Source organism: Buteo buteo, chromosome Z (assembly GCF_964188355.1).
Source record: "Buteo buteo chromosome Z, bButBut1.hap1.1, whole genome shotgun sequence".
NCBI classification, from domain to species: Eukaryota; Metazoa; Chordata; class Aves; order Accipitriformes; family Accipitridae; genus Buteo; species Buteo buteo.
In genome coordinates this window covers 640,677-657,947 of record NC_134204.1, presented here as the reverse complement: position 1 = coordinate 657,947, position 17,271 = coordinate 640,677, and the positions used below count along the sequence as shown (strand labels likewise).

The following is a 17,271-nucleotide window of genomic DNA, read 5'->3' as shown; positions in this document are numbered from 1 at the left end:
ATAAAATTTACAAAAAAAAAAAAAAAAGTTACTGGAGGATCAGGTTTTGGTTTAAAAGAAGATAAGCATTACTGAAGTGCATGAATTGAGAAAGTTATTAATGACAGGACTGAAGCAAATTGTAACCATGTCTACAAGAACATTTCTTCACCACATTCACAGAAACATTGCAGTGCTGATAAAACCTTAGCAGCCCAGATGGAAGAGTGGCAAATTAGGTCTTAAATAAAACCTGCAGGAAGGAAGCTCCCTGAAATTACTTTAAACTGCTTAGAAGTGATATCAGTACCTAATACTTGGGAAGCTGCACCAGTAGTTTATCACCTTTAAAGGAACATAACAGGAAAACCGTCTTGTTGAGGGGAAAAAAAATAAGCAGCAAAAAGGATGATGTTTCTGTAGCACTATTTGAATATAATTAGCTATTGAACCAGTCAGCAGATTCTACAAATTCTGCAACTTATGCCAGAAAATTATCTATTAACCAGAAAATGTACACAAAGATGATTTAAACAAACAAAACCCAAAGGATCTAAAGAGGATGAAAAAATTAAAATCTGACAAAAGTTTGTCAACTGCTTAGAAGCTGTATGATTAGAGTACTGGCCTACCAAGCCTGCATGGTAACATCTCTTACCTCCTTAAGGCTTTTGCCCTAGCTCATAGTTCAAAGGAACTCTGCCATATCCATAGCTCTAGTCCATATTTTGGATAATAATTTGGGTAACATTAACCGTATAGACAGCAGAGACTTGTGGTTACACTAACTAGCGGGTGCTACGAGCCCCTTGGAGGGCAGAATCAAAACTCATCTCCCTGATTTCAGATTCTGTCCAGTTCATCAGGATAAAGGAAAAGGCACAGTACACTTGAGAAAAGAAATTTAAAGTGTAGGAGGTCCTGTTTTAGTTTTGTTTCTCTTTTTTTTTTTGCTTTTTCTTGTGCTTATACTAGGCCACAAAGCAAACTTGTGGTTGCTGGTGTACTGTGTCTATGAAATAAAGTATCTGAATAAAGTAAGACGGGAGGATCTGGGGAGAGAGCAACAGTCATGATAAGAACTCAAGAAAATATGAAGGATGATGAGAGGGTAAGAAAACTCTGTTTATTCTATAAGACTGCGTTACCTCAGTCGTTATTAAAAAAAACCCAAACCTAAACATGTAATAGGTGGTTATAAAATGAAAACATGTAATAGGTGGTTATAAAATGAGAGTTGATCAACTGTTCCCTATTGCCACACAAACAGGAAGAAATCTCTATATATTTTAAACAGGCAGTGGTTAAATAAAAAGTACCTACATTGCAACACTGGGAAAAAAAAAAAGGTACTTAGGGGAGTTACACACTTCCCTTGGACAGCGGTTAAGAACAGGTATGTCTAAAACATGCCAGAGAGGCTCCTTCCATTTATGCTTCTATGCTGGTGGCAGCACACAGACTGCACTTGATGGGTTTTGTTGAACTCCTACTCACCATACCTTTCTGTGATTCTGAAACTACTGCAAAGAAGATCATGAGGCTACAAAATTAGCATTGAAGCTGAAATCTCATGTGCACAAGACTTAGAAAGCAGAAATACACGCAAACCAACTGACTAAACACAGCAAATTGGTTTATGTTGGCTCAAGTTTCCAAATGATGGGGAAGACACATATATGAAGTTCTGTTTGAGCAGTTCTCAGACCACAGGCTATGTACATCTAAGGCCTGCCTTAACTAAGACAAGGTCACCGTGCAGATCATTAGCTTTATGCAAGAAGCAGTGGCACAGAACTCTGGCTGCAGATTGAAATGAAGCTGATTTTCACTCTGAGATTCGTTAAACTGAACTGCCATCAATTACTCCTCCACAGATTCAGATACACCATTCCAAACCTACCTAATGAATACGCACAAAAATCAAATTGATCCATACATAGCTCAGCCTCTGTATTCAGGATCATTTGCTACACAATCAAGTTTCTGTCATAATATTACCTTTTTTCAATGGTTCTTGGCTCTCCTCAGCATCTCTGTTGATTTGGTTTTGTCCTGGTTCGACTGCAGGTTGCCGACTGTCCAACTCATCCTCCGTTTCATCGTCACTATATGGCATCACCTCATCATTAGGCTGGGAATCCTCATCGAAGGTGGTCTCTGAATCCCTTTCCGAGATCATGCTGCTAGCGCCCTGCAAGCATTTTATAAAAGTTGGGGAAAGGAGTTAACATAGTGAGTGCTGGAAACCACGTCTCTGTAATTTTACTTTGTTGATGCTGGTCACCAAAAACATTTGAAACCAGTTTCCCTGGAACAGCATAAAGCATAGGCTTGGTTTTCAAGCACAGACCAAAGTTATGAGGCAGTTATTTTCACAGCAAGTCCTTCATTACCATTCTGCTATATGTAATTACACATGCTCACACAACAGTCTAAGGAACGCCCTGCACTCATGACGCAGTACACCTTGAGTGGGACACAGGAATTAGGGAGCCCACAAACACCTGACTCCCAGCAGCCATTACATCATCCCCTGTGGAGCCACAGGAGCCAGAGCCCCACTTGGCCACAGGGGGGCCAGGCACCATGTGCTGGGTCAGCACGAGTCGTGCCATTGAGGGTTTGGGTCACGCAACTGTTCCTCCATCCCAGTCTGCCCAGTCTCACTCAAACCAGTCCTCGCTTCCTCTCCCCACAGGCTGAACATCAGCATTTCTCATTGCAAGATCCCACATCTTGGTGTTCAAATACCTGGGGAAGTTTATAACTAATTTGTAGTTCAACACACAAGACCAGTCAGTTGAAACTGTGATATGTGTGTGCGTACCTCTGCCCGAAGCTTTTCAGAAAGCACACGTGCTCCCTAACCCTCAAGCGCTAGCACATTATCTCCCAAATTGGGATCTCCACTTTCCAGAAAGTTTATTTAAATTACAGCTCTTGAAAAAATCCCAACGTTGTTGTGACTTGGGCTGCTGCAGTTGGCTGTGATCTCAGACAGGAGCAAAACACGCAATAGGGGATTTCAGCCTCCTCCAGCATTTTTACATCACTGAGACAGTTTCTACAGCTTACCCTATCTGCTGCAAGAGATAGCGTTGGATTAACTGTTTGTAAACAAAATCCAGAAAGCATCTATTCATGGGTAACTCCCCTCCAACCAACACCTACAAATAACTACCTACGTGATTCCTAGGTGGTCTTCATCTACATTTGACCAGTTAGTTGCCTTGCTGAGTGTCCTGGCATTTTAATAACTGATCTGGTGCAAGGGTTCAGACCATTCTGATGAGTGCATCCTGTTCATTTCTAACCATGCAATACCCAAATTTGTTGTGCTGAAGCTTAAATTGCACTTGTTTCTGCAGATCAACGCTTCCAAACAGGTTCTGTCCTGTCTGTGCTAGGCACCACAACAACTGTTAAGAAAACTAAAAACCGTGAGGAGGGGAGGGGGCTCCATCACCTCAGCTATTTCTGCCAGGGCCCCGAGGGCACCAATAAGCCTCTCTGGCCCTGACTAGCCTCGCCCCAGCCCCCCCCCACCCATGGGACCAGGAGCCACATTTTGGCTCAGCCCATAGAACCTGTCTGAGCTGCATGGGAGAAGGGCCGGTCTCCAGCTGAGCTGTGGCCATGTCCATGCCCCCTTCAGCTCTGCCTTGACACTGCAGACCTCTCAGGCCATCACTGGGCCTGATCCTAACCCTGAACTACGCATCAACTTCCTGGCTTGACCTTGGACCTGCCTCATCACTGTGGCATTGCCTCATGGCCTGGACTCTGGTTGGACCTGGCCACTGTCTCAGGGTCTGTCCTGCTTGCCTTGTGAGCACTGGGACCCCTGTCCGCTTGCTTTCCCATGGAGAGCAGCCCTGCTCTTGCTGCTCCCTGGCAACTTCAAAATAAAACCAAGTTAAAGGATCGCTGAAGGCAAGCAAGATAATGTGCACAGCAGCTAGCTACCAAGTACCTGTTTGTTGACCGATCTTGCACAGAGAGCCTGGTGTTGTGAAGGAAGGCCAGTGCCACCCTATATCCCGTATGCTGTTGCTAACAAAACCAGCAATCATTGGGGCTGACACCAAACCCTATCAACATCCACCTTAGTTTCTATTTTTGCAAAGCTGAATTGTCTCCCCTCCTTAATATCTCTTATAAGAGATATATAAATATTACATGAGCACTTAATATGCTACTCAAATGACACGACTGTTGGCTGGGAGCCCAAAGCATGCAACACTCATGAGCCGCAGCACTGCGGCACTCGCCCAGCATACAGGCTAATGTTTCGAGACTGCCAGTTTACAAAATGAACCAAACCCAACAGCATTATATGAACGGACAGTTTGATTTAATATGAATTAATACAACTTCTCCCAAGACCCACTCAAGATGTTAGAGACTGCTCACCGACGCTATTAGCCAGGAGTATGACAGCAGTCACTAACACTGTTGTGGAACCTGAAACTTTTGTGAAAAGATCATTTGTTTTCCTAAATAGCCTTGGAGTTAGGGAATTCACCTCAAGATGCAGGTGGTTCAAGCTCAAACTCAGGCACCTGAATACCTCACTGTCATATTTTGGTTTATTTCTCACCTTTTTACCCCTTTTGTTCTTCCTCGCCTACAACCCCATCTCCATAAAATCTCTATTTCACCAGATACAGAAAGGAATAAAACTATTAACCAGAAACCTGAACGAAAAATTTATCTCCAGAGCAACCTATTCATTAACAACTTAATACATAGGGCCAGGACAACTTGCACAGACAACATTACATGAACCGGTCCGTGATGCAATCCACAGTTTCTTGTGCGCGCTGGTCAATAAGCAGCTGGTGCAGCGCAGACGTGCTGTGGCAGCTGCAGGCAGGTGGTTGCCTGAACCATGTGAGGGCTCAGAGACGGCCAGGTTACACTGAGGTTTCATTCCCAGCCAAGGAAGACGCTGCTGAATTGGGTATTAATCTTGCCTCTTAACAATCCTACAAACTCTGACTTGCCAAGCAATACTTACAGCCAAACAACACTGATTTTTTTTTTTTTTTCTATCTGAACAGGGATATGGACAATCCTGCCCTTAGCCATCAAAGCTTTTGCTTTGCAAGCAAGCCTGGGTCAGACTCTTCACCCACACATCTACTTTGGGGTTTACAGACACCTGGATTTTCTTTGCACTGAATGTTTGTTCAGGCAGAAAAAAATTCCTTACGTTTCCAATCCCAAATTGTTTGAGTGTTAGACAAAGTCCTTTTAGAGCAGGACGTAATGCTCAATTCCTCTTTGAAATATATATAAAATATACATGACTGCAAGAAGCCTGCAATAGTCAAGGATTCTGCCCTGCTGATACCTCACATGGGGACTGCTGGAGGGGAAGAGCTGAAGATCCTTAAAACAAAAATTACCACCAGGTCTTTGAATTGCTTTCACTCCAAGACAAACAAAACAAGCTCATACCCCAGCAAACAGAGATTCAGCCTTTAGTCTATTAAACTTTACTCATTAACTGATTAATGAACTGATTAATCATGCAAAGGGTTAGATGAGATGTCAAAAAACCACTGCATTTGTTTTCTATTACAGATGCATAGCTAAACGGAAATACCTAAAATACAAACAGAAGTAGCCTATGATGCTAGCTGGGAATGCCAGTGCAATGGTTTGTTGGGGGGAAGTTCAAATTAATTGTATTCACTTCAGCTCCTCAAAGAGCTAAACTGTCAGCTGGAAAATGCCGCTAACAGAGGAGATCTCATTAACTGTTACCTTGCAGGCAGCACAACTCTGTCCGCTGAGCTGCTCTGTGCTGCAGGCAGTGCCATTATCATCTCTGCAGAAGGCAACGAAATTGCACACACGTCAGTGATTTCAGGCAGCATTTACTAACCCTGATACCACGAAGCGCAGAGGGCACCGTCTCTGTGCCCAAAGACCTCATTGCTAACATCCCCTGCGGCCAGCAGAGTCTCCTGGGAAGCATCGCTGCCTGCCTGCTCGGTACGTACCCTGACCTCGGGGATCAAGAGCAGCTGAGGGGTCGGCAGTCTGACGGACGGGGAGCACAAGCAGGGCTGTCGGTGAGCGTGTGGCAGCGGAGGAGCCTGGGGCTGGCTAGGAGACTGCAGCAAGGCACCCGCAGTGGGAAGAGAGCAGAGAGGTGTTGTGGGGCCGAGGGTGAAGGAGTCTTCCAGTGACAGGGTGACAAATTGGTTTAGAGTTAAGTTTCTTGACACCTAGACTGCACGAAAAGGGCTAGATGGGACATCAAAGTGATGTCAGAAGTTCAGAGGAAGGTGGAGAGTGATCACAAGGTGAAAGAGGAGACAAGACGAGAGGAACTGACAGCACAGAACAGCAGAGATGCCAACTAATACTGAGCCAGGAGGGGACAGAAAGAGAGGAGAGCACGCATCTACCAGCACCTGGATGTGGGATGGACACAATGGAAACCAAAGGTGAATTAAACAAGGCAGGAAGAGAGATGGCTGCTACTGATTTTTGCAGCAGTCAATATTCTGAGGAGAAAAAAGGCACCACAATCAAAAAAAAAAAAAAATCTAGAAAGGCTTATACCATGTAGGAGAAACAAACTATAAACAATGTTGAAATAATATAGAAGCAATGGTCCACTCTTAAAAGGCTCTACTCTGAGAAGACAGACAGACAATTTCTTACGTTTGTGTGCACTGCTTACGTTCAGACTTGAGCTGAAATAACCATCACTTACAAAATGGTCTTTCAAGTAAGGCAAAAAAAGGATTTGGTTTGCTGGAGCTGGGGGTAAAAAGGTTTCAAGCAAGATCCCACCTGCTTTTCCCATTTCACAATAACATAACTACAAATGAACACTGCTTTTACAGATCTTGCATTGAATGGACTAATAAAAAAGCTACAAATAAATAGGCTTTAGGAATTTCTCTGAAGGCATCATCTCTCACATCAAGCTTAGATTCAACCAATAATTAGTAATGTTTGAACATATGCAGTGGGAAAGAAATATAATTAGCAAAATAAAATTCCAACACAAGAAAAGCTGCACAGTTCCTCTCAGAGACAGGATGAGTCTTTCATAAAATGAGATCTACTTGACTACATGTAATGCAAGCTATACATTTAAGCCCCAAAGGATCCTGCTTCCCCGGGGATTGAGCTATGCAATTTTCAAGGGCAGCAAACTCCATCCCACCAGAAGCACTACACACAAGTACCTCTCCTAAATTCTGAATTAACTTCTAATGCTGCCAAAACTTACAAAGAGAGCTTTTGGTGTCTATGGAAACAGTTCTTGGAGGGCCCGAGATGGAACAACACAGTTGTTACATGCTGCTTGATAAAATACTCAACACTTAAAGTTGGTTCTTGGTTGTATGGTCCTAATTTTCTAGTTCCTGACTTGAAGACAGACAGGGGCTTTCACTCCATTTCAGACAAGTCACAAAAGCAGAAACCCTTACATTAAACAAAACTTCAGTCTAGAGAAAGCATTAGAAGAAATCAAGAGGTTTCCCCAGCAGCTCAGTAGCCACTAACTCTGCAACCATCCATCAGTATCAGCCAGCCTCTAGAGAGCAGCCATGCAGAGCACCAACAACTTGAACTGCAGCTGCTTTAACCTTGCTTGCAGTGAGATGGCCAGTGCAGCAACAAAGACCGTCTCCCTCAGCGAGGCTGGGATCAGCTCTGAGCCCAGGCGGGCACCGACTGGGGTGGCCATACTTCCCCGGGCCGGTGGGAAGCAATTGTCAGCTCCCAGTTCTGGCATAGCAGGCATAAACCAGGCTAACAGTCTCCTTATCTTAGAAAATTAAGCTGATCCAACAGCAGCGTTGATGTATGGGGAGGTAAAGGAGAGGAAAATAGTATTAAACACAAGTTTAATTATACCTGCCTGACTTTATTTACTAAAAGGGCAGAAAACTCAGGTGCAAATTCCACAGTGCTTTGGTCACTCAGGTTTTGTGTCTGCTCATGCCTCGCAGCAAGTACCAGCTAACTGGGAATAACAGAAACCTTGTAAAAAAAAAAAAAAAAACACCAAAAAATAACCTAACAAAAACCCCACATTTACTGCATTTATTGAAGGCAGTAAATGACAACAACAACAAAAATCTTATTCTAAATTCTCCTCTGGAAAGTCACTGCGTATGACACCGTTGCAAGAACTTGGGGTCACAGAGAACATAACTTTAATGTCGCAAATCAGATAGTCACTTAAAGTGGCCCTAAAACAAAGTTACAGATCCATCTAGAACAAGGCATATGTATAGTAAAAGAATTAAAATGCTACTAAATTTGTTATTTTTATTTATTGTGGATATAACAACCTACGATGTGAAGCAGAACAAGCCTAACAATTACATACCTGTCAGTCATTGGTCCCTTCACAACCTCTGTACAGCCTACAGACTGCCATGGTCTCCTTAGCACATTGCTCTGCGCAACAGTCTCACACATTCATGCGGTACCTAGTACAACAATTTCCCAAACCTTGCCACAGAGTGTTGGTTTAGAACATAACATCATCAATATTTTAAGCAAGAATCATAAAACAAACTCAAATAGTACAAAATGCAAGCTCAGAGAGACCTTTCTGAACTACTTCAGGTCTCTGGAATTAAAATAGGACAAAAAAGCTACATCAAGATGTTTCACTGATATTTAACTATGTATTAAAAAAAGTAAATAAATTAAAAGCCTGATCCTCAGATATTTCAGTTTTGTCCCATATATCTTGACTCTAGAAAGATTACAAGAGCCTTCACTACATATTAAAAAACCCAAACAAACAAAAAACCAAACCAAACCCAAGCCTTCACTACATATTAAAAAACCCAAACAAACAAAAAACCCAAACCAAACCAAAGCAAAAACCAGGTAAATGTGAACAAGCTTCCTGCCTCAGTATGCCCCTGAACAAAGTATTTCCTGGGCATTTGTCAAGAGGATCCCAAGAGGAAATCTAAACAGCAGCTGACTAATCACTGCCTTGGCAGGCAGAAGGCAAATACTGAAACTTCCATAGCTGCACAAACTCGGTATTTATTGAATCTGCCGAGCCCTTAACAACGTAATCCAAATATAAAGCTGTCAGGCTTCATACTGTTGTGAAACAAGGAAACGCATTTTGCCAAACCAATAGGGAAATAAGTCTTCTCCAATAAACAGCAAAACCATAGTTATAAAACACGGTAACACCAATGTCCTGTTCAATAAAATGAGAACATACTTCAATCTCACTTGGGAAACTCCATCAAATGTTTTAAAGCCAGTACTCTACTTGGAGCTCCAACAATGAGCTAGTCAAATGATACTTGTTTTGCTTGTCAGCAGAAATAGTGCTGCAATAGAGTAACAGTAAAAAAAAAAAAATAAATTTTTGAAATTTCTCCACCCAGATACCATTTCCATGTTCACCAACTTGCATGTTTTTAAAAACTTTCCTATACTTACTAGATTTATTTCTTCACTATGTGTTACTGGAGAAAGAAACATTGAAAACCACAACCTACTCACAGGAGGACTGAATATGCACTTCCAAAACTGCAGCTAGAATACTACACCTAACATTAATCTCTGGGGTAGGGGTTTCCCCCACAATGACTTTCTAGCAGATGCACGATTAGTCCAGTTACATTTTCCCCCAAGAGACAGAAGTTATTATTCTGTCATCTTCAGCTGTAACACATTGCTCATCTTGCCAGTAACTGAGATTTTAAGCTAAAAAGGGAGCATGAAACCAAGACAGCCTGTTAGGTAAATAGAGCAACTGAACAGACATTTGCAGGACTGCAATCCAAACAACCAAAAAAGAAATCAGAGCCCACAGAGTACTTTGATGGCTCTATCAAAGCAGACACCTGTATTTAAGAGACTCAAGTCTATACCCCAGCTTATACACCGATAGGTTTAAGAACGATTTTTCATCCATGGGCACATGTTTAAAGAACAGCTCTAACAATGTCTGAGAACTTAAGTTTGTAATTGAAAAGACAGCTCACGAGCTACTCTTGGGCAAGGTTGCAGTTTTGTTTCTTTTAAAATAACCTGGTCATCAATATCAAGTCCTGGGCGAGCAAAACAAAACAACCACTTCCTAAGGATCAATTATCCATTCTTTCTGACAATGCAGATATAAAGCAAAGTATTGAATCCAGATGACCATTTTGTAAACCTGACTGTTAGAAACTGAAACTGAGCTCTGAAACAGCTAGGTAGGGCACACCGAGACATGACTAGGGTAATCCCCACCTCTTCACACTACTAGCAAAACCAGCAAATTCAGCAGAACTTGGAGGAACAGAGTCCTTCAGAAAAAAGAGGCTCTGCTTTACACAGCAAAGCAGGAAGTATCCAGAGGTGCATGCTTTTTGTCTTAGCACTAGCATTCTTGATCTAAAAAGACTGCAGTGGGCTTCAAACAGAAAAAAAATTGGCTTAAAACAGAACAGAGGCATTGAGCACCACAATTCAAAGCATGTGGATGGTTCATCCAGTCAACATGGAAAGATTTTTTTTCAGCTGGTGGCAGCAATTGACATGGCTATTATTAGCTATTGCTATTTTTAGGGCATAAGATTAATACACCCAATGCAGTTGCTTAAACGCAAGATGTTTTTATACCATGAAAGACAGAGGAAGGGGTAGTAAACCACACCAGGAGCCCAGCTTCTCACCACACAAATTCTCGGAGGGATCTGTAATATCAGGGAGAATACAAAATACCATTTGTTTTATGTGTAAGGTGAAATTCCTACAGTTGCCACCTAATTTTCCACCAGCTGGTACAAACAACAAATGACATAATAGCTGTAGGTGAGCATTACAGCATCTCCAAAAGAACTGTTACCTTGGGACACTGCATGGCAGTCCATCTCCCAGCCTGATAATCATCAAATTGGTAACATGGGTTCAGTTAATGCTTCTACAGTTCTTGCTCGCTATTTAATCCTCACAAAGCAGCAGTCAGAACTGAAGTCCTTCGATGGCAGGATATTGCATTTCTATTCTCACTTCAGTGATCCCAGCCAAATGCTTTAATAGAGTATCGTCCTTCATTAAAAATGTATTAATCAACTAATCTACCTGTAACAAGAGCTTCTACAAGGGAATGGGCAAATAATAAAACTAGGTTTGCTTCCAAAGTATAAGACACAGATCACATATTACTCAAAACAGGTATGAAATTTTACTGGTAACAAGTGCTTGGACAGGCGGATAGAGGTATCTTCTAAACAACTCAAACCTTCTAGCTAATCTTTATGATGTTTTAAGAAAAATGAAGTAGTTACTCAAAATAGCATGAATCAGCACAAACAGGCCAAGGAAATAACCTTTGTTCCAAACACTACTAAGCTTCGATTAGATTGCCATGCAAATTACATGCTTTAAGGTCATCAATTTATACAGCTACTTCATATATAAGTTACATTTACTTCATTGAATGACTACTTTAAAATAATTGAATACACCCAAAACTACATCTTCAAGGGGATCGATTTCTGTCAGTCATTTTTTCTGAAACACACTGACTTTTGTATGCATCCTTACAGTATGCCATGACTGTGGTAAAGTCCAGCTCTTGAAATGCCTCGGAGAAAGGCAACCACAAGAGTTTAGATACCTATTTTAAGTTACCTGTAACTGGAGGCTTGCTCTTGCTCATCTGTGGCAGTCTCCATCAAGTACCGTCAACGTAGTACATTAGAAGTGGGGCAAACTGAATCCCAAAGCTGAAGCCTCAACTCCTCTAGGCCAACCAAGTACACTTTGCATTACACAAAAAAACATAGCTTGGTATTCAGAACATATCATATGCCATGTGTGCCCTTTAGTATCATCCTAAGTGCTCCCAATGACTATCAGAAATGGCATGGCTTGGTGCTTGGTACAACTGACAGGCAGACTCTGCCCAGACATTGCAGACAATTAGGTTCCTGGCAGCTGATGTAGAGGCACACCCCAGTTCCCAGTGTTGCTTCAGGAAAACAGAACTGCTGAACACTTATACCACGCATTGCAAATGGGTCAGCTTACAGACAAATTGCTCCAGTGGAAATACATCAGAGCTGAGGAAATAAGCAGAGGCTTGCTCGTCTGTCAGAGCTCCCACAGCTCAACTATTCCATGTACAGTAACAACATTCTGGGTCAGGCATGCTTTTCTAAAATAAGTATGCTCAAACCACACTTGAGAGCATAAGCTAATCAAAACTGAGACAGTACAAGCAGCAAACTCCTAACCCTACACGCGTTCTTCATTGCGCTGTGACCTTGGAGAAAGTTCGCACCTTGAAACTGCCAACACATGCCTAACATGAGGTGACTCAGAACTCCCAGCAAAAAAAGGTTAAAGTTCAAGCGATTAAAATATGGCTACAGATAAAATGCTCACGGTGAAGTAGTGCACCTACGAATCCCAGGACACCAGAACACACGTCATACCTGATGAGTCCGAGATCTTGACCACACAACAGAACCACAAGATTCAAACAGCGCTTTTGGAGACTCAGGCTATTACTGCAACATGAGAAATCCTTGGGGAACCTGTTTTGTAAGCAACAGGTCTCACATGAGTCAGCTTGGTTGTATTGTTGTCTTGGCTATAGACAGCATCTGTTGCTGTTGTTCACCCAGCCCCAAGTTTATACACATATGCACATATAAATACACACACACAATTTTTAAATATGAAGTATATATATTTTGATTCACAATAGTACCTCATCTTGCAGAAAACATTTATAAAAAAGGTCACCTCAAGCAATTTGTGACCACAAATTGTGCAGAGGTTACTTAGAATTAGTCTGAATAGCAGAGGTTCATTTCACTTTCCACAAGCGTTAGCGTCATAAAGTTAACATCTTGTTGTATCTATTGATTAGAAATAACGCATCTTACACAATATGTACACTAACAGAGAATAAGCAATAACATCAGCATTAATATCCACCAGAGGAAGATGACCTGAAGATGGTTAAATTCTAGTGAATAAATGATTTCTCCTTATCACCCCTTACCACCAATTTTGAAATTTTAGTGCCAGGATAAAAATGTGGGAATACCACAGTGCAGACTACTGATGGAGAGTTGCATGTTAGCAGATATATGCTAAGGCACCATAAGCCCACAGTGACTCACTCAAAACTTTATGTTTATCAACTTACCCATGTTTGAAGCAGGCAAAGAGAAGTGCCACAATTGTACAGATTAAGGATGCTGGAGAAATAAAGACCTAAGCAAACCTCCACTGTTATTTCCCACTATATAAACAAACTGCTTTGGCAAAACATGGGTACTAGAACGAGGCTATTCTGCCACAAAGAAATGCCTTAGCACAGTACTGGGAGACAGCTATGGCGTCTCTTTCAGTTTGTACTGCAATAGGAAACACGCACACCCAGCTTCATATAATGTACCGAGGGCAACCACTCATTAAAAAAGGTGTTTCCAAAAAGGTGTTTCAGCTATAGCTTTTCAACTGCAAGGATCAAGGACTTACCAAACGGGACTACTTCCAGCCCAAAGAGATTTTTTTATTGGCATCATACACAGCCAACCTTGTAATATCCACAGATCTTTCTTTTCAAGGAATCAACTCCAGTCCCTCCTTGGATGCCATAATGACCCTAATTACCTGCACCATCAAGAGGTAAACACCAGTGTAAAATCATAACACTTTGGTCCACCAAGCTCTGTGAAATTTTACTTTCTCCAAGAGCTATTCTTTCCAAACTTGAAGGCAAGTGACAGTTTCTCCAATGAACATACTGAAGACCCAAACAAGCTGAGATACCAAAACGCTAAAACCCTCTGGAGAGGGGTGACCAGAAAGAGGAGTACAGTTTTGTACGGTTGACGGATGTCCAAAACCAATCTTTGGGCGGGGGGGGGGGAGCACAGTATCAGCAGAAAAAAATGAAAACATGGGGGACACCAGCTTCCAAATGCCTTCACTCCTAATGCTTCCCAAATGCCTTCACTCCTAATGCTTCCCATCTCAGTTCTGCATGATCACATCAACTGGAGAAAAGCACCTCATTTAAAAACCAAAACAACACATCTTCCTCATAGAGGAAGCACTAGAATTAAACTAGTGGCCATTGTGTACTCACCAATATAGCTACCTATTAAAATTTTAAGACTGCTATGTATGAAAATGAACATGAAGGACATTACAATGTAAGTGAATTGATCACTATGAGCCAACAGGACTCTACACAAGGAAGAGATTAACTAGTCACCAACAATTTAACAGAAAATAGTAACAGCAAAGAGAGACCCACAGCCTACAGTCCAAGTTGCCTGAGGCTAAGCAAGGGTGGTTGAACATGGGCCACTTGCAGAAACAAAATAATAATTTTACCCATTATCTGCACTAGGATTTCTCATTAACAGATATGCAGACTTTCCATCATTTAAAGTCCAAGTCAAGACAAGTTATCTTTGCAGAAGATAATAAAGTTGGTAACCTTTGTTCAAGCTGTAGGTTCGAGTGTACTCTAAAGGGGTTTCAACCTGCCTTTTAGAGAGATCATTATGTTGCCTCTCAAGGTTCATGTTATAAAACAGCATATATTTGTTTTAATAAAGGAAAAAATAATTATTTTTGTGCACACAAACTGCATTGTTTGGTGTGGAAAATTTTTGGAACTTCAGAGTTATTTTCCTAGATATTACCCTCCCCCATCAAAACCAGCAGGTATTTTAAACTGTAAAAAATAAAGGTTACTTCCTGCTAACACGGTTGGAGATTACACAGCAATACACTTTTTCTCTCAGCATCTAAAACTGACACTAAATATATTTTCCTAAACTGACCTTTATCCAACGCAGTTTGTGACTGAATCAAGAGACTGCATTACAGACGTAGCTTGAAATGCTCGTACTGTCAGCACACAGAGACCACCGGCTGCTCAGGAAGAATCCCCTGTTTTGGACTTGAAATTAGGCTCCATCTGTAACGAAACAATGTTAGAAAATGGTTTCTTGGCTGCCTTCCACCTCATGAGACTATGTGCATGCAATAGCAAAAGAAAATTTCTTTTAGGCAAACAGTGAAATTAACTTGTCTTGCAAAACTTTCTTAACAAAAAGAGATTTCTGTTTAGTTCTCCAAACCCTTTCATGCTACCTCCTCTTCCTCCTCTCAGGCAGAAAGTCACTTTGGCAAATGACCCGGTTCTTTCCTTGATTTGTTTCCTGTTTTCTCTACACTGCTTATTCTCCCCCCCCCCCTTGTTTTTTCCTTTAGATGTTGCTTTTGTTTTACATCTCCCTGTGCATAACTGTACACCATTCTGCAAACAAAAGCATCCAGGAACATGCTGGAATTGTCTGTCTCTACTATCAAATTAAAAATATATTTCTAATTTATATAAGAACACAGCACTAAACACAGCTCTACACGTTACAGAATAATTTTGTAAGCTTGCCGAAAAGCAAAGGTGCAGCAGCAGTGCTCTGTCACAGAGCACATCGTCTTCAAAGCAGGGTTGAGAGCACATGCACCATCACTCTCCTACAGATATAACGAGAATCATGTTCTTCACCCCTGACAAGTACAGAAACACAGAGAGGTTAAGTGATTTGCCCAAGGCCATACGGTAAGTCACAGACAAAGCCCGGGTTAGGTTTCAGAAGCTCCTGGCTAATATCTTGCATTCAATTACATCTACACAAAGTATCTCATTTAACAGAGGCCAGATAAAGGAAACAGCCAAGGGAGAACAAACCTCCTCATAATTTAAAAAAAAAAAAAAAAAAAAAAAAATCAATCAAACCCCTTCCCATATTTAAAAGCAGGTAGCACGTTACACTCAGGCCCAATATGATTACCTATGCCATCAAAATAAAAGCCACAGCAAGAGCACAGAAAATAAGTTCTAGCTGATTTAAATAGAGGGGTTTAATTCCAAGTGAGTTCACCATCACAAACTGCAAAGCAAGGGACTAGAACATTCACAGGCTGTCTCACAAGGGAGAATTAAATGAACAAAACAGTTTAGAAGTTACTGAAAATAATCTTTATGATACCTACAAGTCAACAGAGATACAAATACAGGTCTGAGACAGATACAAAAGCAACCCCACTCTAATGTGAATGTCAGTAACAGCAATGCAGAAGCTGACAAGGAAGAACACAAAATGACCAAATACCACTGGACACCTGAACCAGACTTTGAAGAGAAAGACAAATAAAAAACCAGAACCAAACAGAAAATTGTGAGCAAATCTGGGCCAGTAGAGACATTTACTTAGGCAGGAAGTTAAGCCCAAGGACTCTAGCAGCAGTTACAGAGGTAGGGACTGTACAAGGACCAGGTTAGCTCTATGTCCCACTGACTGGCCCAGGGCACTCTTCAGCCATTTACATACAGACACCCCCCCCACCCCACACCCCCCCCCAAGATAAAAAGACACCGCACTGTTACTCATTACCAGAAACTATTTACTGCCAGAAGCGCCCTGTACAGTATGCCTTCTTCAGTTTCAAAACATTTCTGCTGACATTCAAGCCAGTGGTGAAACGCTTCATTAGCTGCTCCATTTAACACAGTTCCATTCAGACTCTTAAGAGAAGGGATGCTATTTAAGCTATAGACACAAAGCAGTAAGAAACATGACCAAGATACTGATTTTTTGGGGGGGTCAAAAAAATGCTTTTCATCTCCCAAGTGAGTGACCGACCTCCCAAGTAACCTTTCCAGCGTTTTCTGTTGCAGAATTGTGACAGTACCTTAATATGGACACCTATTACTGTTCTAAAGGCTGTATAAACATCCACTATTGAGTAATCACCCCACAACCATGAAAACTATTTTCCTCATTTATATAAGGGGGGGCAGGGGGGAGCCAGAAGCAGAGCAACTAGCCCAAGGCCACAAAAGCCAGTCAGTAAAACACCGGTATCCGCCAGAGCTCAGGGAGAAAGCTAAGCTGCATTTGTTCCCCTGTGCCTTACCTCCCAGCAAACACTTGTTCTTTCCTTAAACCAAAGTTTCAGACCGGGGAGACTCTGGGGTCAGGCTGATGATCAATTGACGCGCATCTCTTTGGGTGGAAGCAAGAGAAAGACTCAAATCACCAAGAGGGTTTTTTGGATCGACGCCGCCGAAACGTGCTGTCCCTCAGAGTGAGAAGGTGAGAGGAGCCCCTCACGACGGCAGACCAGTCGGTACCGGCCCCGCCGGCCAGGCAGGGCGCGAGCAAAGGCCTCACCTGGCGGAAGGGCCCTTGCGGTCCCCTGACGAAGCCGCTCCTCTCCAAATGAGTATTTAATTGTGTA

The 17,271-nt window shown here is 41.9% G+C and overlaps 1 protein-coding gene across 1 annotated transcript in view; it reads right to left on the bottom strand.

The window, feature by feature from the left end:
- ATP8B1 (ATPase phospholipid transporting 8B1) overlaps positions 1–17,034 on the bottom strand; it is a 44,300-nt gene extending 27,266 nt beyond the window's left edge. The window contains exons 1-3 of the mRNA XM_075021354.1: positions 16,948–17,034; positions 14,805–14,941; positions 1,981–2,173 (exon numbers count right to left, since the gene is read on the bottom strand). Coding sequence (XP_074877455.1) covers positions 1,981–2,161 — 181 coding nt within the window. The 5' untranslated portion in view covers positions 2,162–2,173; positions 14,805–14,941; positions 16,948–17,034. The remainder of the gene's footprint in view (positions 1–1,980; positions 2,174–14,804; positions 14,942–16,947) is intronic.
- Positions 17,035–17,271: the final 237 nt, after the last annotated feature.